Below are 27,063 nucleotides of genomic sequence, written 5' to 3'. Positions count from 1 at the left end.
CCGCAAATCGACAGGATACATAGATGTCGTATAGCATACAGCATATATAGTTTCATATAAAAACTTACGTCGAACACTTTGTAGAGAGACACGCATTATATAGTCCTTCGCAATTATCACCTAATTTCCATCGAGGCCGACGACTGATTCAGCATTCATTCGAAAGGTCGGACGTCTTTGTTTCACCAGTCGAACGTGAGATGAGCTGTATGCAAATACAACGACGTAAACGCGATACTCAGCCGAAAGAACAGGGGCCGTGCATTTCGACGTAAATTGACCGATGTGCACAAAAACCGTGCAAATTCCTCACCCTTGACTACTGACTGTGCATGCACAAACTCGAGGGATATCGGAGTGAAGAGTACCACCAGCAAGGGGTAACAGCTTTTCCTATTGACCCGTTCTTGTAGCTGCAAAGTGCCCACAATAGGTGGCGTATTGATCCCCTGCCCCTGGGGTTTGTTGAACATTGGGGGAACATATTGTGCACGAAGCTGTAGCTCCATGATCTCTGAATGAAATTGATGAAAGGTATGGAGAAAACACATGGAGATGCCATGTAGCGATGCAGTGATGAAACTAGACTCCCCAAAGCAAAAACATAAGCAAAAACAAAACAAAACAAAACAAAACAAACAAAACAAACCAACATCAAGAACACATACAACACACACATACAGAATGTATTTATAACAACGAACTATAGTAGGCCTTCTCCCTGGGCCAAAGACTGCGGCGCTTTGAAGCACATAGGCAGGAGAAACGAAAGAGAACGAGAGAAAAGATAATTTTATGACAGTGTAGAGAACAAGCAAAGTGATTGCAATTATCGGCATGGTCATTTAAAGTCTTAATTACAAATGTAAACAAAGAAAATTAAACGAAAGAAACAAAACAAACAACAAGCAAAACAGAAACAGTAGCGGAGAATGGCAGTAAAAGTCAAAATCTGCTACACATGACAGTAAAATTTGCTATGGATCTGATTCATTTTCAGAATGAAATGCTCCATAAAGCTCTCCAGAAGAGCAAAAAATTGCGAACTTTATTTTCCCTAATCATTAAATCATTCCATATAAAAATCTGCCTTTGAAGGCCTGAGTGTTTACCATTGGGAGCAGTGATTAAAAAAATGTTCGAGTTATCACAATTGATGCATAATAATTATGTGCAGATCAGTTGTATTACAAAACATGCATCCTACCATATAAAAATTTCGCAGTAAAGTCTATAATTATATAGGGAGATATCACTGTTTTTTCAATAAACCATAACTGTAGACGATTTATTCGAGAAACAATTTTATTATTTTATTTGTATTCTAAGCTGATTTATATGTTTGTTTTGATGATTATAAAGCGCTTCGAAATATATTGTATTAAGCGCTAAATAAATATTTCATATTATTATCATTATGATTGTTATAACTACTGTTCACATTTTGTACATTTCACAATACTTAACATTGATTACACTGATTAACATTTTTACATTGGCTGTTTCTATCCCTTGCTTAACTCCCATCTTAGAACTATTTTAAAGCACTAGAGCTGAGGCTTTGTTTCATCTGCAAATGGTGCTTATTGCCGATACATCTTTGTATAGATGTTATAACTTGCATAGAAGCAATATATAACTGAAGAAGCAAATTGAGTTAACTCTTGACCGTATGAGTAGACGTGTATGACGCCTTTTGAAGATAGATATATACTCATAAATATAATTCCATCTTTTATAGGGCCTACGATATATAACACAGATGTACTTGATGATAGTCCTACTTATCAACGTTGAAATTAGGGGCTTAGCAATTATTGAAAATGGAAAAATGACATGAGATTTTGACGGCGGCCATATGAGGCAAAGCAAGTAGGTAAGTCAAATCTGTGCGTTTATATTAAGACAGCTCGTATAAACGATTATCATTTTTTTTTTGTCTTTTGTGTGTAAGCCTCTAATATTGTCTTTCTATTTTTCAAAACTCATTTTAGAGCGATGTTCATCTCGAGTCTTTTGATTCTATTTTATTTCATTTCTGCATTTCTTTTTCATACAAAAATGTAAAAAAAAACAATTAAACAAAATTATTTAGTAATACATGTATTTGAACAGTGAAAATAGATGGAAACAGGTGAATGATTGACTTAAATTAAACTGTTTTCTGAAGTATACAAAATGAATGAGTACGAGCTCGTGCCATTTACTAATTGAGAAAACAAAACAATACAAAAAAAAAAACAACAAACAAACAAACAAGAGTTTGCGTACCTGCTGTTCAAGAGACAAATTAATCCAATCTAGGGGTGATAAAAATACAGGAGACCATATCATTATCATCAGTAGATGTTTGACGAGGTCAGCAGCCTTTTATGATAGGCAATACTCATAAATAAACTAACATTTTCTATAACTTTGCCTGAAAATAGACACTTATATGCATTTAAATCTATTCTTTATCATCGACACGTCCCTAGCTTTATCCCCTCTTAACGATATAGAAAATCATCAACCCAGTTAACTCATTTGATTCAAGAGCAAATTATCTACTTCATGTCGTACAAGCGATGACACCTGCCGTAGCACATGGCAACTCCCACGTCCACGGGCTAGGTGTTGCTAGGATACGTTGGTGTTTGTTTCCCTGGGTGTAACCTCGTTCACAGTTTTTGTTCAAATTAATCGCAACACTTTTGCTTTTACGCGCATGCAGATGTGAATGAAAAGGAACGAGCCAGGGTTGACCCCGAGGTCACAAATGCCAAACTAATCGGTCTGCTTTTACGGGAATTCGCATGTGAAAGAGCAGAGTGTATACCAATTTTTCACCTCTCGAAGGAACTAATGGTGACAATAAGCGAGGTTTGTAATCTTATATAATAACTTTATGAACTCATATAATTAAAAATGCATATTAATCCAATATAATATAGGATACATCTTTTTTCTTTTTCATTGTCGGCCCGAATGCTTCATGGTGCGTAGTCCCATCAAATGCTTATTTTGTTGGTGGACATTATTCGTGAGAAGTACAACAACTCAAGAACAAGCTGCAAGTAACTTTAATTTTACTGCTAACGTTTGTTACAACTTACAGTAGGATTATTGTTTCGAAATGACGATGAATTCCTATTTTCACTCCCCTCTCTCTCCTCTTGTTTACTGCTATCTTCAGATCTTGGTTTTCAGTCATGAAGGAACGTTACAAAGTAACTTAGTCTTATGAGATACTAAAATGACTGCACTCAATTCCCTTTCACTTTCTTTAGAAAGCAGATCATGCATGAATTGTTGGTGAGAATCGGGATGGCGTTCATATCAGTTGACTATATGACTGAGATGGACCAATATTTGTAAATTATCTAGACTTCTAAGTTCTAGACACACATGTAGGCCTACAGCCTGTTGGCATACAGTGACACACATGTGGACCCAGTCTAGTCTGAACACTTGTAGACTAGGGCAAGACTAGACCAAGATCTAGTTGTATTGTTTTGTAGGGGTCTAGCTAAATCATCCTGGAGTCTATTTTCACACACACACACACACACACACACACACACAATTAATGGTAGACAATATATGGTAATAATTACGAAACACTTGACTGTGCAAAAAATGTTGCACTTGATACGTGGCCATTATTGGAGGATTGAGGACCAAATATAAGCTAGGTGTAGATCTAGTAAAGGAGGAATTAGAGTAGATTATAGTAAAGATCATCACCGTATTACAAAACTTAAAAGAATTCCAGGGTAGTCTAGCCTTGATCAACTTGAGACACTGCGTTAATGATTAATAACATCAACATTTTACAATCAGTCAGACTGTTTATAGTGTTATGTAGATTCTACATCTCTAACAATAGATCTAGACTAGACCCTAGTCTATGTTTTTATGATAATGAACATATAATTATTTTCAATACATTTCCTTCAGGGTCTAGTAGACTAGTTGAATACCATACGGTTTGTGTAAATATGGTAGGTACACTGATACTTTAAATTGAAGGCTATGTAGTCTAATTACATCAGTAAACACATAAATGTTCTTACATAAATTTAGAGTTTACAAGTTCTAGTAATCATGTTAAGTGACAAGGAAACAAATGATGAACGCTTCTGTTACATTTACAGCATCAACCATCTAATACTGGCATGTTTTTGTTGTTACATCAATGTATGTACATGTAAATTTACAAATTTATTTTTGCTTATTCCGTAAGAGATTTAACACTCGCTAAAATATTTTCAAAAATACAGCATCTCGGGCAGTTACATGTATGCAGTGTATGGTGCAAGTTATGTCGTTCATATGTTGTGCATGTGTTTTCAGAGCACAATCTCTCAATGTCACCTATGCAGGACTAACTACATTGCCTTGGTTCCAAGATGCCGTCGGCTGGAGCTGTATGTGTGCCAACCATTACCCCTCTGAGGCTACCTTTGTCTGGCCAGTCCAGCAATCAGATTGACACCAACACACTCGTTGAAATCAAGTCTGGTAAAGAAACTTCTTTTACTAGCACATTTCTGTAGTATGTATTCCAGTGTGGTGCAAGATCCCATTTACGACTAGGAGGTTTATTAACATATTATCAAGAGCTTGTGGTTGTATATTAATTAGATGATGAAAATATTGCCAACCTATACAATTTTTTATTAAGTTGAGTTATAGAAAATAAACAATTTATAAGTTATTCAAACATATATGTCTGTCCATTACATGATTACTATTGATGTACATGATAATTACAAACAAACCTCAGCTTATTTATGTTATCATCAGTCATTGTACATTATGTATGTTTATCCTTTTTTTTTCTTTCTTGCAATATTATCCATATAGTGTGAATTTCTTTACTTTTAAATTCCAAAATGGGTATGTTCTTGTATTTTTGCAGCTACTCACAGAGCAGCCATCTACTTCAGCACAAATGGAAGCAAACCTGACCCATTTGCTAGGAAGGACAAGAACACCATCCGCTACAAAGGACCATTTCTCCTAAATCCTGGAAAACGGACCATCAAGGCTATTGCTGTGTCCAGGTACTGTAAGACTGTCAGTTAGGACACAAAATTTGCTACAAACAGAGAAGTAACTGTAATTGAATTAGTTCACACATCATAACACATAAATCAAGGTCTTTCCACCACAGTGTTATACATGTACTTCTTTCTTGTGTGGAATACAAAATAACTGCTGATGCATGGTACTTGTTCACAGTTGTCTTCACTGGACCTCTTTGAAACAAGTATTATGTCTTTGTATCTCAATCCAAGCCTCAATACTATTTAAATGAAATATGATGAAGAATTACTGAATGATGCACAGAATGAAGAGAAGAGGAAGCATAGCATATGATGTCCCCTTCTCATCCAGTATTTGATTCTTCTTGAGAAAAAGTTCCTTCCTGATATTAGTGAAGTATAATGCAGACCCAGCAGCGCTGATCATAGGCATTTTCTTGCATCACATGCTTGTATAAGTATGAAAGGAGCAGATAGGCATGATGATAAAATGTTCATTAGCATTTCAGAAAGTCTTTTGGTATGAGTAGAGCAGTGTGTATATTCAAAACAAAAATCAAATTGTGTAAATCAACTGGTAGTATGTATGGTGACCAAATCTCAAACAAATACAATGTAACTCTTATTGGCAGTGATGGCAGTCGAGAGAGTCATGTGAACAGCAAGACTTTCATCGTCGATTGGGTCCCGCCCGAACCGGAGGACAACAATGAGGATGATGACCAGAGTTTCATCATGGACTCCAGGCGAACACAAAGGTCTCTCCATGTGAGTAGCATGGGTAAAAAGTGGGAAAAGTGCATCCTCAAGTGCATGCTATTCAGAGAACGAGTTGGCAAGCTGGCTGTTTAGACCACTTCATATGATCTGATGTTTTTGACACTTTAACAGTTTTAGGATGCAGGCTCAATACCAAGCCTCTCATATTCAAGGGTAAGGGCTGGGGATTTATCTGGAGATCATTTGTGTTTTACCTCCATCCCTCATTGAGAATAGGATGGTTAAAGGGATGGTACAGTATTGGTGGAGATGATAATTGGGCTTTTAACTTTTTGTGAGATACCACGAAAACACTTATGAAATAGTACAGAGCATACCATTTTAAGACGAATTCAAAGTTTATTTGATGAAAATCGGGTTTGGCATGACTGAAACATCCAAAAACAAAGTAAAACAAAGTGATCGTAAAAAAGTGTGGGTCCCACACTTATGAGAATCGCTCTGTTTTGGATATTTCAGCCATTTCAAAACCAATTTTCATTAAATAAACGTTGAATTCCTCATATAATTACATGCTCTTTCATATTTCATAAAAGGTTTCTCATCTCAACAAAAAATGTTAGAAATCTGAAATTAGGTCTCATCCAAAACTATACGATCCCTTTAAAATGTACACAGCTTTAACTCTCAGTTTACAGTCACCAGAAATTGTACATTGACTGTGTTAGCTATAATAGATAATGTGTTTGGAATCACTACGCAATAACCTCTTTGAGTTTATACATTACCAACCTAGTGAATATTACTTTGTTGATGTGTGACAAACTGAAATCAGTACACTTGAAGTGTTCTCTTTCAGAAACCAAATAATTGTCTGTATGCTCGGTGGAATACAAAATGCAATTTCCCTTTGTGTTTGTTTAGGACTAAGGATATCACAGCTTTTCTCTGATAAAGGTACCCAATGATGCATGTATATAATCAGTGCAGTAGAATATTGTTCCTGTGTTTCATTTTCATGTACAGAGTTCTTTCAACAACAGTGGTCCACTTGAAACAATACACACCAATGGTGCAATGACCTTGGCTAGATCTTCTATGGTTAGTATATAAGCAAAATCCTTCTTGGGTGTCATGAAATCTTGAAGTCTGTATATACTCATGGGAACCACTTTAGAATGTTTGATCCATTTTAAATTGAGAATATCTTGCAGGAAGGCATCTTTTACTTGGTAGGTTGAAGTGTAATGTTGAATAAGATTGCTGGAGGTTAACTTTTTGAAATCCAATAAGTTGAGCATTAGTCATCACAGTCCAAAACTGTCTAATTGTTTATACACTGCACATGCCAGTAATTGTATTTAAAGCTCAAAAAGTATCTGTTTATATCCCTATATTACAAATGACCTATATTTCAACAGAAATGATAAGATGTTACAGATTTAAAACATGACCAAAATGAAACTAATATTGTTTGTTTGTTTGTTTGTTTGTTTTTTTCATGAAAATCATTTTCCCTTCATCATAGCCAATGCAGGGTATGGCATCTGGACCGGTCCCCTACAATGCCTGGGGTGCCACATCCCCACAGCCGCAACCAATGACGACACTCAACAAAAACCCAGATTACTTTTTCCAGTGAGTGTATTCCGCATTGCTGTCTGCAAGAGTAACTGATAACGTACATCTATCAAGAGCCCAAATCACAGTTATTATTTTTTTTTTTTTCATTCAGACTTAAATATTGCGACCATTTACAGTGGACTATCCTTGACTTACATTTCTTGAATGATTTGAAAGGATCATTGATATCAGAAGAAAGAGACCCAATACTTTTTTGACTTGGAATGGCTGCTGTCAATGCCCAAGGAATGAAAGAGCTCATGATATATGTCATGGTACGCTTTACATGGAATTCTCAGATGTGTCGGAAATACTTCATCAGATTTATATTAGCTAAATGTGTATGGACTCTTGATATTTGCAGCATTGTTACAGAAGTGTGCACATGGGCAGAATATGCAGTATAATATTTGTTTCATTTATTTATTTATTATTTTTTTTGTGTGTGTCTGTTTCCTCATGACAGTTACCACATGCATCAGACCAGCCCACGTCAGAGTCAGCCCCAAGTGAGACAGTCTATTGGCCAGGGGTCTGCGATGGTTCAGCCACCAGTTATTATTGATGTAAGGAGCAGATCATTCTGCCATTTGGTGCATACAGAAGAATTAGGAAAATGATGATTGCAAAGAGGAAGATGTTAAGGATGGTGGTGGTGGTAGGGGTGATAATGATGAAGCTGTATGTCATATCAGTATTGTTGATAATGGGAATGATGATGATAATTATGAGGATACCTGTGACAATGGTAATGCCAACATTCATTTGCTCTAAACAGCATCATATGCAACCTTTTATCCTTCAGCACTTTACAGAATATATTGCGATGTTTTGTTGGTATATGCCATTTTCCATATAGTTGAATGAGCAAAGCATGTACTGTACAATCTGGAATGTTGATATTGCTTATTTATCTATGATGATCAAAGTGAATTTGCATCAAAACTCGTTTTACACCAGTATATGGGTAGTGTAGACATATGCAAAATGAAACTCAAAACTTACCAGTTCAGTGTCTTCATGTATAATGGGGTGCTTAACAATGCTGCTACAAGCTCAATTTTTTGCTTCTTTAATTTTTCAGGCAATGACAGGTTACAACAACCAGGAGGCGTGGCGCCCCCTCAGTGTACCCCTCCCTGCCGTGCTGAACCAATCCATTGGCACGCAGACCGTGGGTCTCTTCTACCCCACCCACGAGCAGCTGACGCGCTCCCCGCAGGATGTGGAGCAGGTGCGGGCGGTGAGGGAGCAGGCCACCACCATGGCCTCCGCCCCAGCACCCCAGGAGCGCCCCAAGCTAACTGACATCAGTCCCGGCAAGGGTTACTGGAAGCGCCAGCTCGCCCACATCGCGGCCCACATGGAGGCGTTCTCCCAGAGGGATGCGGAGTTCCGTGCCCTCGTCGGCAAACCCAAGATGGGGAAGGTAAGGAGCAGAAAGTCACAAAGTGTTTTCCTCCCTCATTACACTAGCATTGATCATACCAAACAGATTTGAAATGTTTGAACTGCCTATTTCGATGAAATGAAATCAAGATGAAAGTGGTGTTTGTATCGTGCTAATTAAATTCTTTGTTAAACAGACATTTTCCAAGTAAACTAGTTTTTATAAGGTGAACAATTACAAAGATGACTACATCATTGCTTTCAGCAGAGAATTTCTACAAAACACGTACTATTTGACTGGCATCTTACTGCACAGGTGTTAATACTCACTGAACCTTACACACATCCCTGAAGATACCTAACATTGAGAATGGAGAACATGTGTATAATTCATCCCTAAACTAATCATATCAATACATCTTTCATTTCATCTAACATAGTCGTCAACCTCCATTAACATCACATATATTTTGTGGGGCAAATTGCCTAACGACAGGGCTCCAATAAAACTCAAAACAACGAACCACCCTTACATGCAGCCATATCAAGCCAGTTGTAAAGAAAAGGCTACATAGATGGGCAATATTACTCTGACATTCTACAATGTATGCGTTTGCCTCGTTGCAGATCACTTATGCCAATGTCGAAGATGATGGTGTGGATGTGACACTGACCATTAGTCTTGAGTCGCGTGGTTCAAATCCTCCCGTCAGAGGCAACAGAGCACAAGTGGCTCGTCAAGGTAGGTCAAGGGTCACATCAATCTGTCTTTCACATTTGATGTCAATAATACATAATTATGTGGGAACACAAAATCTGTAATTTTGTAGCAATCATCCTGACTGTGATCCACTGGATTTCACGCCTTTCTCCTATTCTAACCATGAAAAAGCAAACTACTGAGTAATCTAAATTGAACATATTGTGTAAAGACATTCTTTTGATAAGTTCAGGAGGTATCTGATAATTTTGCAATCAGATGTCAATGCTGTCATTAATGTACCTCATCAAATGGGTCACCAAAAGAAATTAATTACATATCTGTGTCCACGTGGAAGCCTAGAGTTCCATTTCATAAACTATGTTGCAATAATTACAGTGTGCATTAATCACAATTTAAGAGGAACAGTTTGGTAACAACCAATCACATGCAAGTTATTTCAGTTGTTGCTATAGAAAAGAATACAACTTCATCTTTGCTTTAATTGTAAACATCTGAATACAATGAACCCCAGAGCAAATATTTAGAAAAACAATGAAAAAAAAAGATTTGAGTTAATTATGGTGCTTCAAACAGTGATTTGAAACTGTAGTTTCCTGGCCAGGTGACTGTCAAAATGTGGCCCTGTAACTTGTGGCAACTATCATTCATGGCAAGTAATGCAAATTCTGTTTTGTTCCCACCTTATTTTGCAGAAGCTATTTTGGCAAAGAATAAAACAAGTGATGCAGGTAAGGTCATATCAATGTTGCTTGTATTCTAGGATTTTGTTTTTGTTTTGTTTGTGTTTTGGTTTTCTTTTGGTCTGCAGTTAATTGAAGATTTTTTTTTTTTTTAGTCGACTGTATAAAGAGCAGTATCAATGTGCATATCATATAAAACAGCACTTTTCCTATTTTTCCTCACATTCTAGCATTAGGGCTATGTGTAGTAATTTGGACTGTAGAAGTCAGGCATAACTGTGTGATCGATATTTTTCCAAGTGCAGTTAATGCAACGAAAAGATTTACAAAAAGATAGTGGATGAGGCTTGTTCAAGTTTTAGCAGTTCGTAAAGATGTGCTAGTAGCAGTTTAAATATGTGTATCAGGTTCAATAAATTCTTTCTGCTCCTGCCCGAAGTTCTCCTACCCTGTATTTACTAAATGCATGGCACTCCACCCTTCCTTAATTTCTTGAATATATGGAAGAGAGAGTTTTTATTCAGATAAGACAAATAAAGGATCCAAGTCATTGAAGATTCACAGACATAATTCACAAGAAAAAAATTGTACAGTTCATCAGTGCTTTTCAAGATGCTTGAGTCATGCTGATAAAAGTTCTTATCGTACCGCCAACAGAGGAGCTGTACGGAGCGACAAAGAAGAAGAGACCGCTCACCAAGAAGCTGGCTGCAAAGAAGAAAGCTGAGGAGGAGAGGCTCACGGTAAGACAGTTTTTAGTTTGAGGCCCTACTAAAATGATTAACCACAGATACCGATGTGAAACTCACTGACAGGAACTGTCCCTAGATGTTGAAAAATTGATGATATTGATTTCTTCAAACTGCCTTGCCATGAGACATCCCATGGAGACATACACATTGTATTCTTGAGATGTACTACTCTTATTTTAAAAGATGGTAATGATAAACCTCCCTTATCTTGCACAGTAACAATCTGAATGATGGTATAGTTTGTTGTGGAAGAATATACACCTAATATGATTTGGGTCATTAATACCTGACAGTACCCATTAATGGTGCATTTTCTTACATTTTCTTACATTTTACAAAAGACGGAGAAGATAGAGCAGGGACGAAGTGCCAAACTCTGGATATGAGAATCAAAAGGGCTACAAACAAACTTACCAGGGAGGTGTTACAGAGATGGAGTGGCAACTCTTTGTAATTCATGCAAACACATGTTTGGGTTCAAGGCGTGACAATGGGATGTCTAGCATTCCATTACGCTTTGAAGTAATGCTCGGCACCGCTCTGGTTGCAAGACGAAGTTCGGAGACGAAGAACGTATTTCACCTTTCATTGAATTACAAGCTTTATTTCACCGCAAAATTTTAAATGAAATACTCGAATTGATTTAGAATAGTTTAGGAAAGAATTCAATATCATTAACATGTATTTCTAGTTTCTTCGTTATTCACAAATCGAAAGGAAATGAAAATTAGGCCCTCTTAAAAACCTAATTTTTTCTATAATGCGCACATTTCCGCATGTTAATTTTCTATCTGTTAATAAGGGGATATTTTGATCTTTCAAATAAAGTACTCCGTTAAACCATGTTCCAGTGTGTTTTTAAACTATTTGCTGTTAAAATTGTGAGTTTTACACTGCATTTTGATTCGCTGCTCCAATTCAAGGTACACAAATTCATTGTTGCCATCACATTGAAAGAGAGAGCGAATTGCAGTAGGAGCAAATATTTCTAGATGTGAGAGCGCTAGTCCCGATTATTGATGCTCTCTTTTGTCAAAGCACATGGGTAACACCTGTAGTTGAAAGCATAACTTCTCGGCGGTGCCGCGCATGACTTCAAAGGAGACTCAGAGCTTTAGTTGACTCTCCTTCTCTGGCACCTCCCTGAACTCACACTACCCACTGCAGTGAAGGGTTCCAGTTATTACTAGCAAGAAATGGCAGGAAATGATTCTGATTGTTATCTACTGATACTTGGAACCTGCCTTGATAGCTATTCACTAAATTCTTACACTAATGCTCATATTCACATTCAGTTGATCAATGCTGTTTTAATAAGTAGTGCAGACTATCTAGCAGTCAAAAATCTAAAATTGAGTTGTGATCCATTGGGAGATTTTTCTTATTGTGATATTGTTTTAATCAGTGATGCAGACTATCTTGCCAAACATGAATTGTGATCTGTTGGTAGCTTTTCTTTTAATCTACCTCATGTGGTGTGCTAAGACTGTTTCTCTATATTTTTCTTCCCCAGCCTGAGGAAAAGAAACTGATCAGAGAGGTGGGACCACGGGGCGAGGGAAATGTGGACGTTGTGCAAGACATGCTTGATGAGGTTGGTGGTAATATTATTGTACGGGCATGTGCCAGGTGTCTTGGAAAATCATTAACCCTTTCTGTTGCCAGGGACTTGGGACAGTGTGTACAATCTTATACTAGGTGTTACAAAAAACATTTCCTGCTTTTGATCCTTAATAGTTCGAAAACGTTATATCTATACACATACAACTATATAACTATACACATTGGTGGTGCACTTTGGTGCCCCCCGGTGATTGCATGGCCGTATAAGTATTTTGCATAAACTCAACATATACACCAAGCTAAATGGGTTGATGTTATTTCATGAGAACACCACAAAGTTGGTGGCACTGTACAGAGTGTATGGAAGTAATACCCTATTGCTTCTGAGTGGTGCTTTCAGCATGCATACTTGAACAGACTGGGTTCTAGTCTTCATTGCAAAAAAGTTCGGCACTATCAAATATTCTGTCTATCAAAATTCTTTTCAAACATGGTTTTTGTGTAAAAGTTTCTCTCTTCAAACAGTCCTCATCATCTGTCTTATTGTGGGCAGAAGGGATAATTCATTGATAATCTGTAAGATGTGTACAGAATTCTAGCACAATGTTTCTTCTATCTTTACAGGGAGCAGATCCTAACTGTGAGAACAAAGATGGCATTCCCGCCATTGTCTATGCTGCAATGAACAACCAAGTGGACTGCATTCCAGTGTTGGCGGATGCAGGGGCAGAGGTCAACAGGAAGACCCCATCAAGGTACGTAGGAGGTCAAGGGTCGGAGCTCCCTGGGTGTGAACACTTCTTTTGGGGTTTTGCTTGTATGTTTTCTAGCTTGCAAATGGGATTTACTCCATCATCTCCCTTGAGCCAGAAGAAAAATGAAACTTGTCAGCTCAGTGGCCTCTTGCAATAAAATGGCATTTCTGCTCTGTGTCTGTAACTTGATAGCAGACCTACTGACAAAGATGATTCAAATACAGGGATGATGATATATGGCTGCAGGAAACCATTAATTTATCAGCCATATTGCAGGCCTAAAAAGAAGAAAAATTTCAATCCAAACCAAAATATTGTCCATCAGTATTTCCTGATTTCATTTATAGTCAGTGTATGGGAAAGTTATACCTATATTAATAGCAGGAGTGCATTTTGCTGTAGCCCATTCTTTTGCTGAAGTTTGTTGGTTGCTAGCACTGAAAGAATGAAAGAAGAAGTATACATATGGTATGCTACTGAACTGGATAGATTTTGAAGCTTTATTTGGACATTTATTATATTAAGTGCTTGAGTTAGACCAGTGAACTGAGGATTGCACAAGTGGAAAGAAAGAGCATACCATTTTACACAATTATTGCAGTTGTACTTAATATTTAGTATAGGTCGAATATAGCTTTCTGATTAATTTTTTATACAAGGTTTTATCATTCAAGATTTCTGTTTTACATGTTCAAACAGAGTTTGTGTTGTTCTTGTAGTATGGAGACACAATAGAAAATCATCTATACAAAGTAAAGGTTTTCCTGATCCATTAACTGCAAAGCTCATTCCCATAAACAAGAAAAGAAAGAAGGAAGGAATTGAATGCAAACCCTTTTTCAACTGATCTCAACCCATTGAACCTGTATCACATGGGAAAAGGAGCACCACCCTCAGTAGCTGGAAAGCTCATTCCCATTGACAGTGAAGAAAGAAGGATAAGAAAAAAATGAATCCAAAACCTCTCTGGACTAATCTCAACCCGTTGAACCCATCTCACATTTACCAGGAAAGGGAATGTCACCCTCATGTATCAACTGAAAAGCTCATTCCCATTGACGGTAAGGAAAGAAGGAAAGAAAAAAAAAAAAAGAATCCAAAACCTCTTTCGACTAATCTCGACTCATTGAATCCTATATCCCATGTACAGGAAATTGAACGTCACCCATGTCTATCAACTGAAAAGCTCATTCCTATTGACAATAAAGAAAGAAAGGAATCCAAAACCTGTTTTGACTAATCTCAACCCATTGAACCCATATTACATTTACCAGGAAAGGAAATACCATCCTCATCCATTAAATGAAAAGCTCATTCCCATTGACAATGAAGATAGAAGGAAAGAAAAAAATTAATCGAAAACCTTTCTGGACTAATCTCAACCCGTTGAACCCATCTCACATTTACCAGGAAAGGGAACACTACCTCACCTGAAAAGCTCATTCCCATTGACAATAAACAAAGAAGGAAAGAAAGAAAAAAAATGAATCCAAAATCTCTTTCGACTAGTCTCAACCCATTGAACCCAATATTCCATTCACCAGGAAAGGAAACACTGCCCTCCATGAGGCCGTACTCCTGGGACCGGAAGGCCAGGAGGCCATCGAAGCCCTCCTGGATGCGGGGGCCAGCGCCAAGGTGCAGAACGGCAAGGGGGACACGCCCTACGACCTCGCCATCTCCAACGGTTACTCGTCGGTGGTGGCGCTCTTCGCCTCCAGCATGGGCCAGGACATGCTGAACAAGATGACCAAGTCGAAGAAGGACAAAGGGAAGAAGGGACGACGGAAGGACGAGGATAGTGAGGAGAGTGAGGAGTCTGAAGAGGAGGAGAAGCCGAAGAAGAGGAGCAAAAAGTACAGGGAAAAACTACCCAAGGTGACTATATTTTGCAATCATATGATTTCATGCACTCCTAAGTCTTATTATTTCACTTTCTTGTGTTAAGAGCTTATCTACGATAATGATAAGTGATGAGACTCGGCCATTGAAGATATAGTTCTTAAAAAGGCATTATCTAGCATTTGCGGATAAAACAAAAACCCAGCTTTAGTGCTTCAAAATAGTTCTAAAATGTGGGTTAGGGATAGAAACAACCAATGTAGAAACCTGAATCAGTACAGTCATTGTCTAGTATTGTTAAATATACAAAATGTGGACAAAAGTTATAATGAAAACGTTTCTAGACTAAACCATCTACAGTTATGGTTTATTGAGAAAAGTAGTGATATCTCCTTTCTTTTAGGCTTCATTGAGAAAATTCTATATGGTAGGATGTTTTGTGATACAACTGACCTACACATATGCATCAAATGTGATATCTTGGAACATTTTGTAAATCACTGCTCCCAATGGTAAACAGTACCTTTAATTCATGTAAGTATGAAAAGGCCAAGATTTAGATGAAACCACTGGAAGCCCTTTGAAAATGGGAAAAACAGTATTGCAAAGCGATTTTGAAGTGTGCCATTGCTCAACAAGTGAGGCCCAGCTCATGACTTTATAATACGCTCTGCTACATTGCAATTGCTGTTCTATCTGTCTGTAATTTGGGCAATCTCACAGTTGATATTTATGTTTGGAGTGTATTTTCATGAATTTTGCAACTTTTAGTTGTGCTGACAGATGAAAAATATGCAGATGTGTGTACGTGAGTTGCACAAAGCTGAAAAAAGGGTTTACTCCTGATTTGATAATCTCTGAATTCTGCATACTGCATCCCATTCTTATTATGCAGATTGTGTAATTTGTGTGGGTTTTTTATACATTTTTGTCACGATATTCATTTTCACTTATTTCAAAATAAATAAACAGATAAATCATTGATGACCAACTACAGAAATGACACTACATGTTTGATAAATCTTTGAAATAAGGCATACATACACTAATTACTGCTTTGCTGCACTACTTATGTTTTTGCCTTCTTTTGTATTGTGCAGGATAAAGGCACAGTGAATCCAGTCTCCAGGTTTGATCCTCAGGCTGATGCAGAGAAATTGCGCAAGGCAATGAAAGGACTTGGTGAGTTTGTCCTTGGAACTTTGTGGAATTCCCTTATCTAGTGAGATTTGCTATTGGTTTTGTCATATTTTAAAGGCATAATTTACCATTTTTGCAGATGAAACAAAAACCCAGCATTAGTGCTTCAAAATAGTTTTAAAATGTGAGTTAGGGATAAAAACAACCAATGTAAAAATTTGAACCAGTATAATCAATGTTAAGTATTGGTAAATATACAAAATGTAAACAATAGTTATGATAAAAATGTTTCCAGACTAAACCGTATACAGCTATGGTTTAATGAGAAAAATAGTAATATCTCCTTATATTTTAGGCTTTATTGCCAAAAATTTATATGGTAGGATGTTTTGTGATACAACTGACCTACACTTATGCATTAAAAGTGATATCTTGAACATTTTTAAAAATCATTGCTCCAAAAGATAAACATGACCTTTAAATTTCAGACCTCCCTTTGAAGACACTGACCTGTGAATGTGTCAACAAAAAAAGGTTGGGAGTGTGAGAAGGGATGGCAAATTTAAGAAGAGTGTTGTTTCTCTGCTGTAAGATGTTTATTAACTCATTCGTTGTCTGTGATGGATCTGCTAACCAGTCTCTTCCTCTTGACAAAGCCTGCCTGTTTTCATTTTTTTTTTCAGTTTCAGCACATGAACAGCCTCGCCAAGATTTATAAAGCTATGCAATGCTGATATTGAAGTATTTGTTGTGTAGGACTGTGTATCAGATATGTCCATCAGGAAAATATGGTTACTTTTGATTTGATTTTGCTTACTTTTGCATACTGTAAAACACAATATTTTGGCTGCATGAAATTTTTTTGTGAATTGGAGCCGATGGTCTTTTTCGCGGCATGAAATTTTTGCGAGTTGCCTCTAACATTCAATGCATATAGTGTAGACAAGAACTTTCGCATGCATTTTAATTTTGCAAATCTTGGCTCTCGCAAAACTAAAATGCATGCGAACATTCCTGGTTTTACAGTATTTGCTGTGATTTGGTATCTTTGACTTCTTTCAACTTTCCCCTCTACATGGGACACAGGTACTGATGAACAGGCCATCATTGATGTCCTGACGGCACGCTCCAACGATCAGAGGCAGAAGATTGCCAGGCAGTTCAAGCAGATGTTTGGCAAGGTCAGAATATAAGAGATTATTTCACCCTCTCGGGGTGCTGAAACATCCAACAGTCCAGTCATTGCAATCACTCAAGTAGAACGCTACATGCCTGTCATGTTGAGGGACTTCCTTTTGGTGCCTGAAAAAAAGGATATTCCAAATATTGTCAGAGAATTGTAAAAGAATCATTCCGATGATCACTTATTATCTGCCAAACCTGCAAAGATGCTGAATCAGTCTTGCAGTAATTATGTGACAATGCCTAAATTTGTGTAGATTTTTTTTTTTTATTTTTATTTAAGTTCTTAGCTTTCATTGACAAAGCAAGATTGGTGGGTTGGAGTGTGGCAGGTTATATCATAATGTTCCTCATCATTGTGTCCTGTTGACATGAAGTTTCAGAGACCTCCGGTAATCCTTAAGCACCCAGAGATTTCTTCCAATGTCAATCTCCACTACCCAAAGAAAGCTGCAAAATTTCGAATTGCTTGCTTTAGTTTAAAACAAATTGATCATGTATTATGGAGATAAACACACAGAGAAGGGTGATATAAGATTGATACAAGCCAAGGAAACACACTCATTGCACACCGACTCATATAATCTTAAAGGGAAGATAAACCCCAAGATCAACATGGATTGAGTGAAAGCAGCAACATTAGTAGAACACATCAGTGAAAGTTTGAAGAAAATCGGACAATCGATGCAAAAGTTATGAATTTTTAAAGTTTTGATGTTGGAACCGCTGGATGAGGAGACTACTAGAGGTTATGACGTATGAGTGGACAACAATACCAAGAAAATATAAAGAAAATTCTGCAAAAAGCCATTTTTCATGAAAATTACAAATTCCATCAACTTCATATTGATATATGTTAAGGGTAGCAATTATTCCCCCTGCTTTCTGAAAGCGGTTGGTCCATTGTTTTTTCATAATTCTAGAAAAGTGAATTTTTGTGGAATTTCCTTTATATTTTCTTTGTATTGTTGTCCACTCACACGTCATATCCTCTAGTAGTCTCCTCATCCAGCGGTTCCAACACCAAAACTTTAAAAATTCATAACTTTTGCATCGATTGTCCGATTTTCCTCAAACTTTCACTGATGTGTTCTACTAATGTTGCTGCTTTCACTCAATCCACATTGTTCTTTGGGTTTACCTTCCCTTAAGGATGGCTACCATGGGTTTAGTGACTTCATAGAGGGGCGACAGTGGGCTGTGACCTGGAATGACCTTGACTGTAAAACTTATAGATGATGACAAGTAATGTACTGACTGCTGCGCAACTTACGGCAATTCATTTTTTAATATCTTACTGTGTATGTCACACATTACTGAGGCAGTAAACTTCACACATTTGATGAATGGATGATGTTTTCTTTTTTCCCTTCCTGGCAGGACCTGATCAAGGAGCTGAAGAGTGAACTGAGTGGCAAACTATGGGACGTGGTGCAGGGATTAATGATGACCCCAGCTCAGTACGATGCATACCAACTCAACAATGCTATCAAGGTGAGAGAATATGGCTATGCACCAGTCTCCATTGATCTCTCTTAGTAAGATTTCATAGCTGTTCCTTTTCAGTGGTATTCCAATTTGAATCATGCTGATGGGTAGTTTTCTTTATCTGTGTTATTTATAGTGGATTTAAAGTGTTTTTACCATGTTGCCTTGTTCGTTAAAATTACAACAGACTAATGAAATTTAAACTGCATTATTTCAAGATGTGGTTTAAGTGTTTGATTATTTTGTTCTTTTTTTTTCAATGTTATCAATCTTGTAGTACTTTGTAGCAGATGGAAGATCACTTTATACATTCAAACACGAAGCATTTGTTTTACAGTGCAGACACTAATTCTTCACACATTCTAACGATATCCCGAATGCCATCAAGCCACCCAACTTACTATGTTTCATGCTCTATATTCTTCAGGGTCTGGGAACCAATGAGGAAGTACTGATTGAGATCCTGTGCACCCGCACAAACGGCTCCATCGAGGCGATCAAGACGGTCTATGAAGACGGTAAGTTCATGGTTCGTAGAGCTCGTCCTGGCTGTTTGCTGGACAGGGTTAGGTTGTAGATGCTGACACCATTGGAGGCACCTCAGGACCGGATGATTTGTGCCACATGTTCACATTAACCTGTTGAGGACAGACTGATTTTGCTACAACACGCATTTCCCATAGACACTTGCCGGAGTATACTGGGGACTCGTCCTCAACAGGTTAAAGTCATGAAGATAAGTTCAGGAAAATGGGGAGGGGAAGTGTTAGGGTGTTTTATACACCCCATTCTTGATTCTTGTTGGCTTCAGGAAAGAAAGAATGGCTCCCTTAGAAATAGGTCAAATGTTGGAACTATTTTTCTTTCTTTATAAAGAGAAAGAAAGTATTCAGATACACAAAGGAGAAAATGAATGAAGATAGATACAAAGTATGGTGTAAATAAAGGCAGATTTTGTCTTTCTGTGTATTGTATTTGTCAAATTATACAAGAGACTGTTTTCATTATCTACATGTCACATCATAAGACTATGAGCGGGTCTTTCAGTCATCCTCTTTTTGAAAAAAAAAAAAAGACTGTCAAAGCTATTGTGATGATCAACTCAGTTCTCTGGCATCAACTGTTCAAAAAGTTTCATTCTTCTCTTCATCTTAGTAAATATTGTTGCTGCATTCCTACCAGACGCTAATTCAGTTCTTTTCAATCAACTTCTCAGGATTTTCAGAAAATATAAAAATGGTTATGCTTTTATGACGTCAACCACTTTTTGGGCAAAGCCTACCTTATTGTAAGGCTATGTGGTTGGAGTATATGAATCCTAACATTTCTCAATGCTTTTTCTAGGAGCATTATATTAGGTGTGGCTTAGATGGTCTAGAGTGATCTTCCATAATGCTTATGTATTTTATATGCTAATGAAATAAACCTATTGGGGATCATTAAGTTGGGGCTGAAATGCATGGAATGACAATTTGAAAATTTGCTTCTCACTTAGGGATGGCGAACCACATCGATAAAATGAAAAACTTATTTGTAAACCATCTTTGTATTCACTCTTAATCAGTGCTATCTGTGTAGTGACCTTTGATCTCTCCCTTCCTGTCCCTACCCAATCCCAAATTTTCACCAGCCTACGGCGAAGAGTTGGAGGAAGCGGTAGCGGACGACACGTCGGGCCACTTCCAGAGGCTCCTGGTATCCGTCCTCCAGGGAGCCAGGCCAGAGGGAGATGAGGTGGACCCCGACAAGGCCAAAGCCGATGCAGAGGTGAGGGCGTGGTGGATGGGGGGAAAAAAGATGCGAAGACATGGATGGTGCAGCAGACTACTGAATGAGGAATTATTTGTAAATTTGATGAAAGATAGCTGATGTTGGAGAATGCGTGATGAACAGTTTGTTTCTGAGTGGAATGCAAAAATGAAGTATAGTCATTTTTCGTATTGATAAGCATTTCATGTGAGCACTTTGCTAAAATAGATTAGAAATCTGGAGTGCTACATCTACAAATGTCTGGTAGATTTGGGAATACACATTTTGCAGGAAAGATGTAAAAATAAATCTATGCGTAGAGTTAAAAATGATATATTGATTCATATTTCTGTGTCTAGAAATGATGCAGTGTAAAGCATGCAGTGTTAGCATTTTATGAGTCAGTGGAAGATTAAAGAAATTGCCAAGCGGAAAGACATGCAAAACTTTAAAAGGTGTCCAAACTTATTGTCTTGAATCATGATGACATCACCTCTTCAATGATTGATGTAAGAATGAATTTTTAACTCTGAACTCTGAACTCTAAACTCACCGTAATGCTGCTGTCTTTCTAGGCTCTGTACAAGGCAGGTGAGGCGAAGTGGGGCACGGACGAATCACGCTTTAACGTGATCATGATGTCACGCAGCTACGCCCAGCTCCGGGCCACGTTCGAGGAGTACGGGAAGCTGGGCAAGCACGACATTGAGCAGTCCATCAAGAGAGAGATGTCTGGAGACCTGAAGGACGCCATGCTGGCTGTCGGTAAGTTTACAGTCACATCTGCGAGGCATGAGATCTATGGATACAGACCCAAGTATATACGTCAGATTTCATGAAGTGTCAATCTTGTGATGCACAACCAGACAAGTGAAACAGACTCTGTAATAAAACCCAGGCCAACAAGGAACTTGTGAAAAGGACTTACTGTAGATACAGGTCAGGATGTCAAATCTGTAAGAACATAAGATGGGCTCTACAGAAATACAAGTAACTCAGAAAAAGAGTGCCATGATATTATGCGTGTGTGCCAGATCTCATGGAAATATAATTACCATAAGGCACACTGGGACGAGCCAGCCATTCCTGAAAAAAACAAAACAAAACATACATTGTATTTCACAACCTGTTTGTGTGTTACAACAGTGCTTTGGAAAATAATATCTTTTGTTACAAGCCTGTAGAAACAAGCAAACTCATAAGTGGCATACAATAAATATTTTTGTCACTCAGAAATCAAAAACATAACAAATTGGAGATAGAGGAAAAGGGTGGGGGAGCTGATTGAATCATGCACATTGAAAGAAGGATGAAAAAAGATTGAGAAATATGCGCAAAGAAGATAGACTGTCAGTTTTTGTTTTCAGACAATATGAAATAAAGGAATCGGTTATAGCAGACAAAACCAGACAGGCTTTATGCCTTTGATACCATCCTGAGATACAGACAAAAGCCTGGAAAACATCAAATGATAGCTGTCAGTTGCATATTGTTGAGTGTCATATTTAATGGCTTGGGATTTCATGCTCTCTAGATTTATTTGTATTTTGTTCGTTTGATATCGTTAGGGAACATCTTGGAAAATGTGCATGCATGTAGATCTTTTTCTTTGAGAGAATAGATGAAATAAAACAAATTATCACTCTATAAATGTTATGCTTTTGTTCAAAGACACCTACTAGCCTGCGTAATGCTACCACGAGAAAGTCAAAATCATTAGAGCAAAGAAAACTGCAAAGAAAAGCACATTTCTGTGGCAGAATCTGGAAATAAAGTTTGACAAATTGTACATCACTGAAGACATGTACTTGCAAAGTCTAGAAAAGTACCAAAGTCTGCAAAGTGACGTGGGGTGACTTTGTCAAGCATATATTGTGGCCAGTTACAATTTTTTGCATAAATGCAGGATGCTGCTTACACTGTAAGATGCACGTGGGGGTGTCATTTTGGTCCGGTGGCTGACCAGAGTATACTCGGGCAAGTGTTTATGGGAAATGCGTGTTGTAGCAAATTTAGCCCGTCTTCAATGGGTCAAAAGGAGTGTGTTTTTATCTTCAACAGAAAAGACATGCCATTATTCTTGCCTTTGTCATGAGATTGCATGAAATTCATGAAATGTCATTTAACCTGAACCTGATTACTAGTACCTGTGAAATAATGGCACATTACATAGAGTTTGAAATGTACATGTAGAAAGCCAGTGTACAGGGTGGTCCTGTTACAACAACTACGGGTCTAACAAAATTTTATTCCAACAAAGTAAAAAGTTAGGTCCCAAATTATCATCTTCATCATCTCTATGTGCTATACTTGTTTGGCTATAATGAAGTTTCATTGTAACAAAGAAAAAATGCTGATCCCGAGGACTTAGTTGTAACAGGAGTTACCTGTGAAAGAAAGATATTATTCAGAGGGGTGAAGGTTCAGATGCGAGTTTCTTCACTTTGTCTCCCTCTACAAATTAAATATCTTTCTTTCTTTCATTTAATATGCCTTGTCCGCCTTGGACTACTTAACATAACAATGTCAGAATTTTGGAGCTTGGGTATTTGTTCCATGTTCATTGTGTCACTGCCGGCAACCAGGGACAGCCTGGTGGTAGTGTTGTTGCCCGGAAAGCAGTAGATGACAGGTTCGAGTCCCACTGGTTCCTTTTTCCGACATGTTTGTTAATTTACAGATCAGCAGTTGCGATCTTAACAAATTTGATTTGTAGAGGGAGACAAAGTGAGGAGTTACCTGTATTGCTCATTTTATCGTCAAGCACCCACCATCAGAGAGGTAACCCCCTTTTTTCCCCTCTTCATCTCTCTCATCCTCTATAGTGCGATGCGTCCGTAACAAACACAAGTACTTTGCTGATAAGCTGTACAAGACTATGAAGGTATGCATTCAAATCATTCATTTGTCTCGTGTGCTTGTCATGCTCTCAACAATCTGTTTATTTGTTTGTTTATTTGATTTACTATTGTTTCTGTGGTGAACGTATGTGGAAGATTAATGTGTGTATTGTGATGTGGAGTTTAACAACTGAGCTAATCAAATCTTGTAAACTTCAATGTGGGACTTGACTTAGGAACTGATGTAGAGAGAAAAAGAAAATAAATGGATATTATGTATGGCATACATGTGTGTAATACACTATGAGTGAAAGCAGTTAAAGAAAGCAATAGTTAAATAAATTGCAGGTGGAAGGCAACCATCCCTTTGAATGTGGATAGTGAGAAAACAAAAGGAGTTCTAAAGACATGCTGAAAAAGCTACCATTATCAGGGGTTTATAATGTTACTTGTTTTTTACTCCGCATTGCTTTGTGCACATCAGCAAGTTATCACTAAAATCAATGTTCTCATTTTCTCTGAATTATTTAAAGTTATAGATAATAATGTGTCATAGTTTTGTGCATTTCAGTAAAATCACATCTTTAGTGAGCATTGTGTACTTAGCAAAAAAAAAAGGGTGCAAAATTACAATAACATGTGATGTATACCATCTCCGAGGGGGTATCCCTAACTTTGCATTTGAAACAAGAAAATACCTGATGTCATTCCATTGTGGTAGAACTTGATTATGTAGTTTACCACCCATGAAATTGCTACTTTTACATATCCTGATTCTTGAAAGTAACTTCTCCTTCAAGAGCAGTATTGATAATAGATACATTTCTCTGATTATTTCCCTCCAGGGAGCAGGAACAGATGACGACACACTCAAACGCATTGTGATCTCCCGCTGTGAAGTTGACATGCAGAACATCGGTGGAGAATTCCGGGCAACCTACTCTCAGTCGCCAGGCCAGATGATTGCTGTGAGTATTTGGGTGCCTTTCCTCTCCCAACAAAAAACTGTATGTTTGGGACTTGTTGTAAGACCCTCGTTTCTGTGAGGCATGTAAACCAGCAGTACAATTTGTCTTTAGAGGAATTCCATCAGGATATTTGTATGCCACAGTTACACAGTTTTACTTTACATTAAGACTTTATCACTTTCACAGCCTGAAATTTCCTGGCAGTTTAACAAAAGCAAGGAGCAACACTGTTTGCATGAAAACATCTTTTAAGACATATCCCTTTAAAAAAGCACTGTATGAACTATGCGTCCATTTTAAATTCCTGGTGAAATTCATAAATGCCAGAGATTTGCAAGCAGAATATTATGCATGGCATATGTCTTCTCATCCCTAAGATTTGTTTTATTGCTGTTGTTTTTCATGTACAACATTAACAAAGCAAAGAACTTGATTAAGTAATTCAGATATTGTTTCTTTTCTGTGTGCAGGTAGCAAAATATATTCCCGGTAGATGCTTTGTTCAGAGTTCTGACTCATTGTAAAGTTTGACCAATGCGACTAAGTAATACAATGCTTACCTCTTTGTTCTTTGTTTTTTATTTTTTTGATCTCAGGATGATACATCGGGTGACTACAAGAAGATTCTTCTGGCTCTCGTAGGAGGAACAAACTGAGTCATCTGAATCCACCATGGTTTGAAGACCACTGCCAGTTCTATATGTGATAGGATCATTACCAGCAGAGGTGTGGTAGCATGCACCGTGTAGACCAGGGCACAGTCTGTGATGAACCCATGTTAACCCACTGTTCAGGTTATTCCGTCAAATCAAGACTCTTCATATATTGCAGGTCATATATGTTTGTTTTTTGTTTGGTTATTTGTTTATTTGTCTTTTGAAGAGAGAGTGAAAGAGAGAGAGAGAGAGAGGAAGATAAATGATGCACTGAAATTTTTATTTTGATATTTTCTGAGAGATTGATCCAGTACATTGTTTAAATGAGTAATCAAGGAGACTAATGTGATATTTGATATGTCCTTTAATTCCTATCAATCCATACATGTATCCCCCCTGAAGTCACCATTTAGAAATTTGCAAATGTGTTTGAGTTATGACTATCCATTTATGTCAAGTATTTGTTGTTGTTGTTGTTGAGATATAGTTATGAAAGTAAAACATGTTTGTGAAAGCAATTTGGGTCAACATACATATCTGTGCGGATCTTGTTTCAGTGGAGAAAAACAAGACAAAAACAATGTCTGTCCAATCATGTCAGCAGTGAGATATGACATGTGATGCTGTAGGTGAAAGTTTCTGAGGCGATCTTTGGTGCAATGCCCCATCTTTCATGAGTTAATGATGGCCTCAATGGATATCCTTTAACCTTGGACCCATTCAAAACACAGGAGAGGCACTGGCCTAGGAATTGGCAATCCCTCATGATTTACACGGTCAGATCAGATTTGAATGTACAATTGTAAATGCAATTGTTTACGCTCCTTACTGTTGTCGCGACATTACACGATTGAGACTTATGACGCTGTCTTCGAAGCAGGCCACTTAAAATATGTGACAGATAAACAAGGATCACTTCTCAATAACGCCCCCATGGGAGAGAGGGAGGAGGGATTGTATGTCTTTGGTAAACAAGGGTTTCACTTGAGAGCCTCCCGGAATCTGACCTTTGACCCCACTGATAGGATCTTTAAGCAGGGCGGTTGGTTGACAATTTGGTGATGAGGGTCTATAAATCCCAGACTCTGGGAGATGAGCTACAGTTCTTCCATCACTTTGGCATGTGGGAATGATAAAAGTTTTATTGATAAAGGAAAGTTTCATAGCACTGCAACAATGGATTAGCAGGGCGTGATTACACTGTTTTTAAAAATCTCTCTTTTTTTGTCTGCAAGAAGGATAAGAAAACCATTAAGAATAAATCAAAGAAAACTGATGGAAAACTCCAGCTTTATGATAATTACGTCCCTAAAGCATGCTTTCAACTCTTTTACTGCCAATTGACATTCATTTTTTACTGTTTGCTAGTACAAGGAATTAGTAATTGATACTGACTTCTATTCAGCAATAGATATGAGATAAATGTGATTGAAATTTTGAAGATGGTGATGAATAAAATTTACTTCAATGCAGCCATTTTGATTTTTGTCTATAATAACTGTTTATAAGATTTTTTTTGTTTTAATGTAAAATTTGGTACATTAGTAGATCTTTAAGAAAAAAATAAATCTCTGAAACTTGACTGGATAGCAAAACATCATTAACATTTAGCATCATTCATTCAGCCTTAACAAAGACATAGACTCCTTAGTACACATGTCTCATTCATTTGTGTTAAGTGATATTTGTTATGTCATTTTGTTGATAGAGCGGCCAGTCAAAAAGCAAATAAACAGTATATAATTCTGACTTAGAAGCAGTGTACTGTTACAAGGATCGCTAACGGAGGAATTTGGTCCTGCGTAGTGTCATGTATCGGGAGATTTCTGTTTGTCTTCTTTAAGTGAAAGTGTAATGTTTGACAGGCTCGTTCACGCTACGTCTCCGATAGTAATTGGATTTCCTTGGAAAGTGAGGATTGCGTTGTGTTTTGTTTTCCCTCCAATATTCATGTCACATTCC

At 37.6% G+C, this 27,063-nt stretch overlaps 1 protein-coding gene across 1 annotated transcript; it reads left to right on the top strand.

Moving 5' to 3' along the window:
* The first annotated feature begins 4,391 nt into the window (after window positions 1-4,391).
* On the top strand, window positions 4,392-25,245 carry LOC140229107 (uncharacterized). The gene is made up of 22 exons (XM_072309374.1): window positions 4,392-4,503; window positions 4,904-5,048; window positions 5,663-5,798; window positions 6,777-6,851; window positions 7,279-7,388; window positions 7,840-7,939; window positions 8,458-8,802; window positions 9,390-9,504; window positions 10,179-10,214; window positions 10,824-10,909; window positions 12,432-12,512; window positions 13,106-13,236; window positions 14,781-15,114; window positions 16,179-16,260; window positions 17,305-17,399; window positions 18,781-18,894; window positions 19,316-19,406; window positions 20,519-20,655; window positions 21,213-21,402; window positions 23,463-23,521; window positions 24,323-24,445; window positions 25,042-25,245. The coding sequence occupies exons 1-22, from the start codon at window positions 4,392-4,394 to the stop codon at window positions 25,099-25,101; spliced, it is 2,757 nt and encodes a 918-aa protein (XP_072165475.1). The 3' UTR covers window positions 25,102-25,245.
* The last annotated feature ends 1,818 nt before the right edge of the window (window positions 25,246-27,063 follow it).

The sequence above is a fragment of the Diadema setosum genome, chromosome 5, assembly GCF_964275005.1.
Source record: "Diadema setosum chromosome 5, eeDiaSeto1, whole genome shotgun sequence".
Taxonomy (NCBI): Eukaryota; Metazoa; Echinodermata; class Echinoidea; order Diadematoida; family Diadematidae; genus Diadema; species Diadema setosum.
Note: the sequence above shows the minus strand (reverse complement) of the source record. Positions and strands in the feature narration are given on the sequence as shown.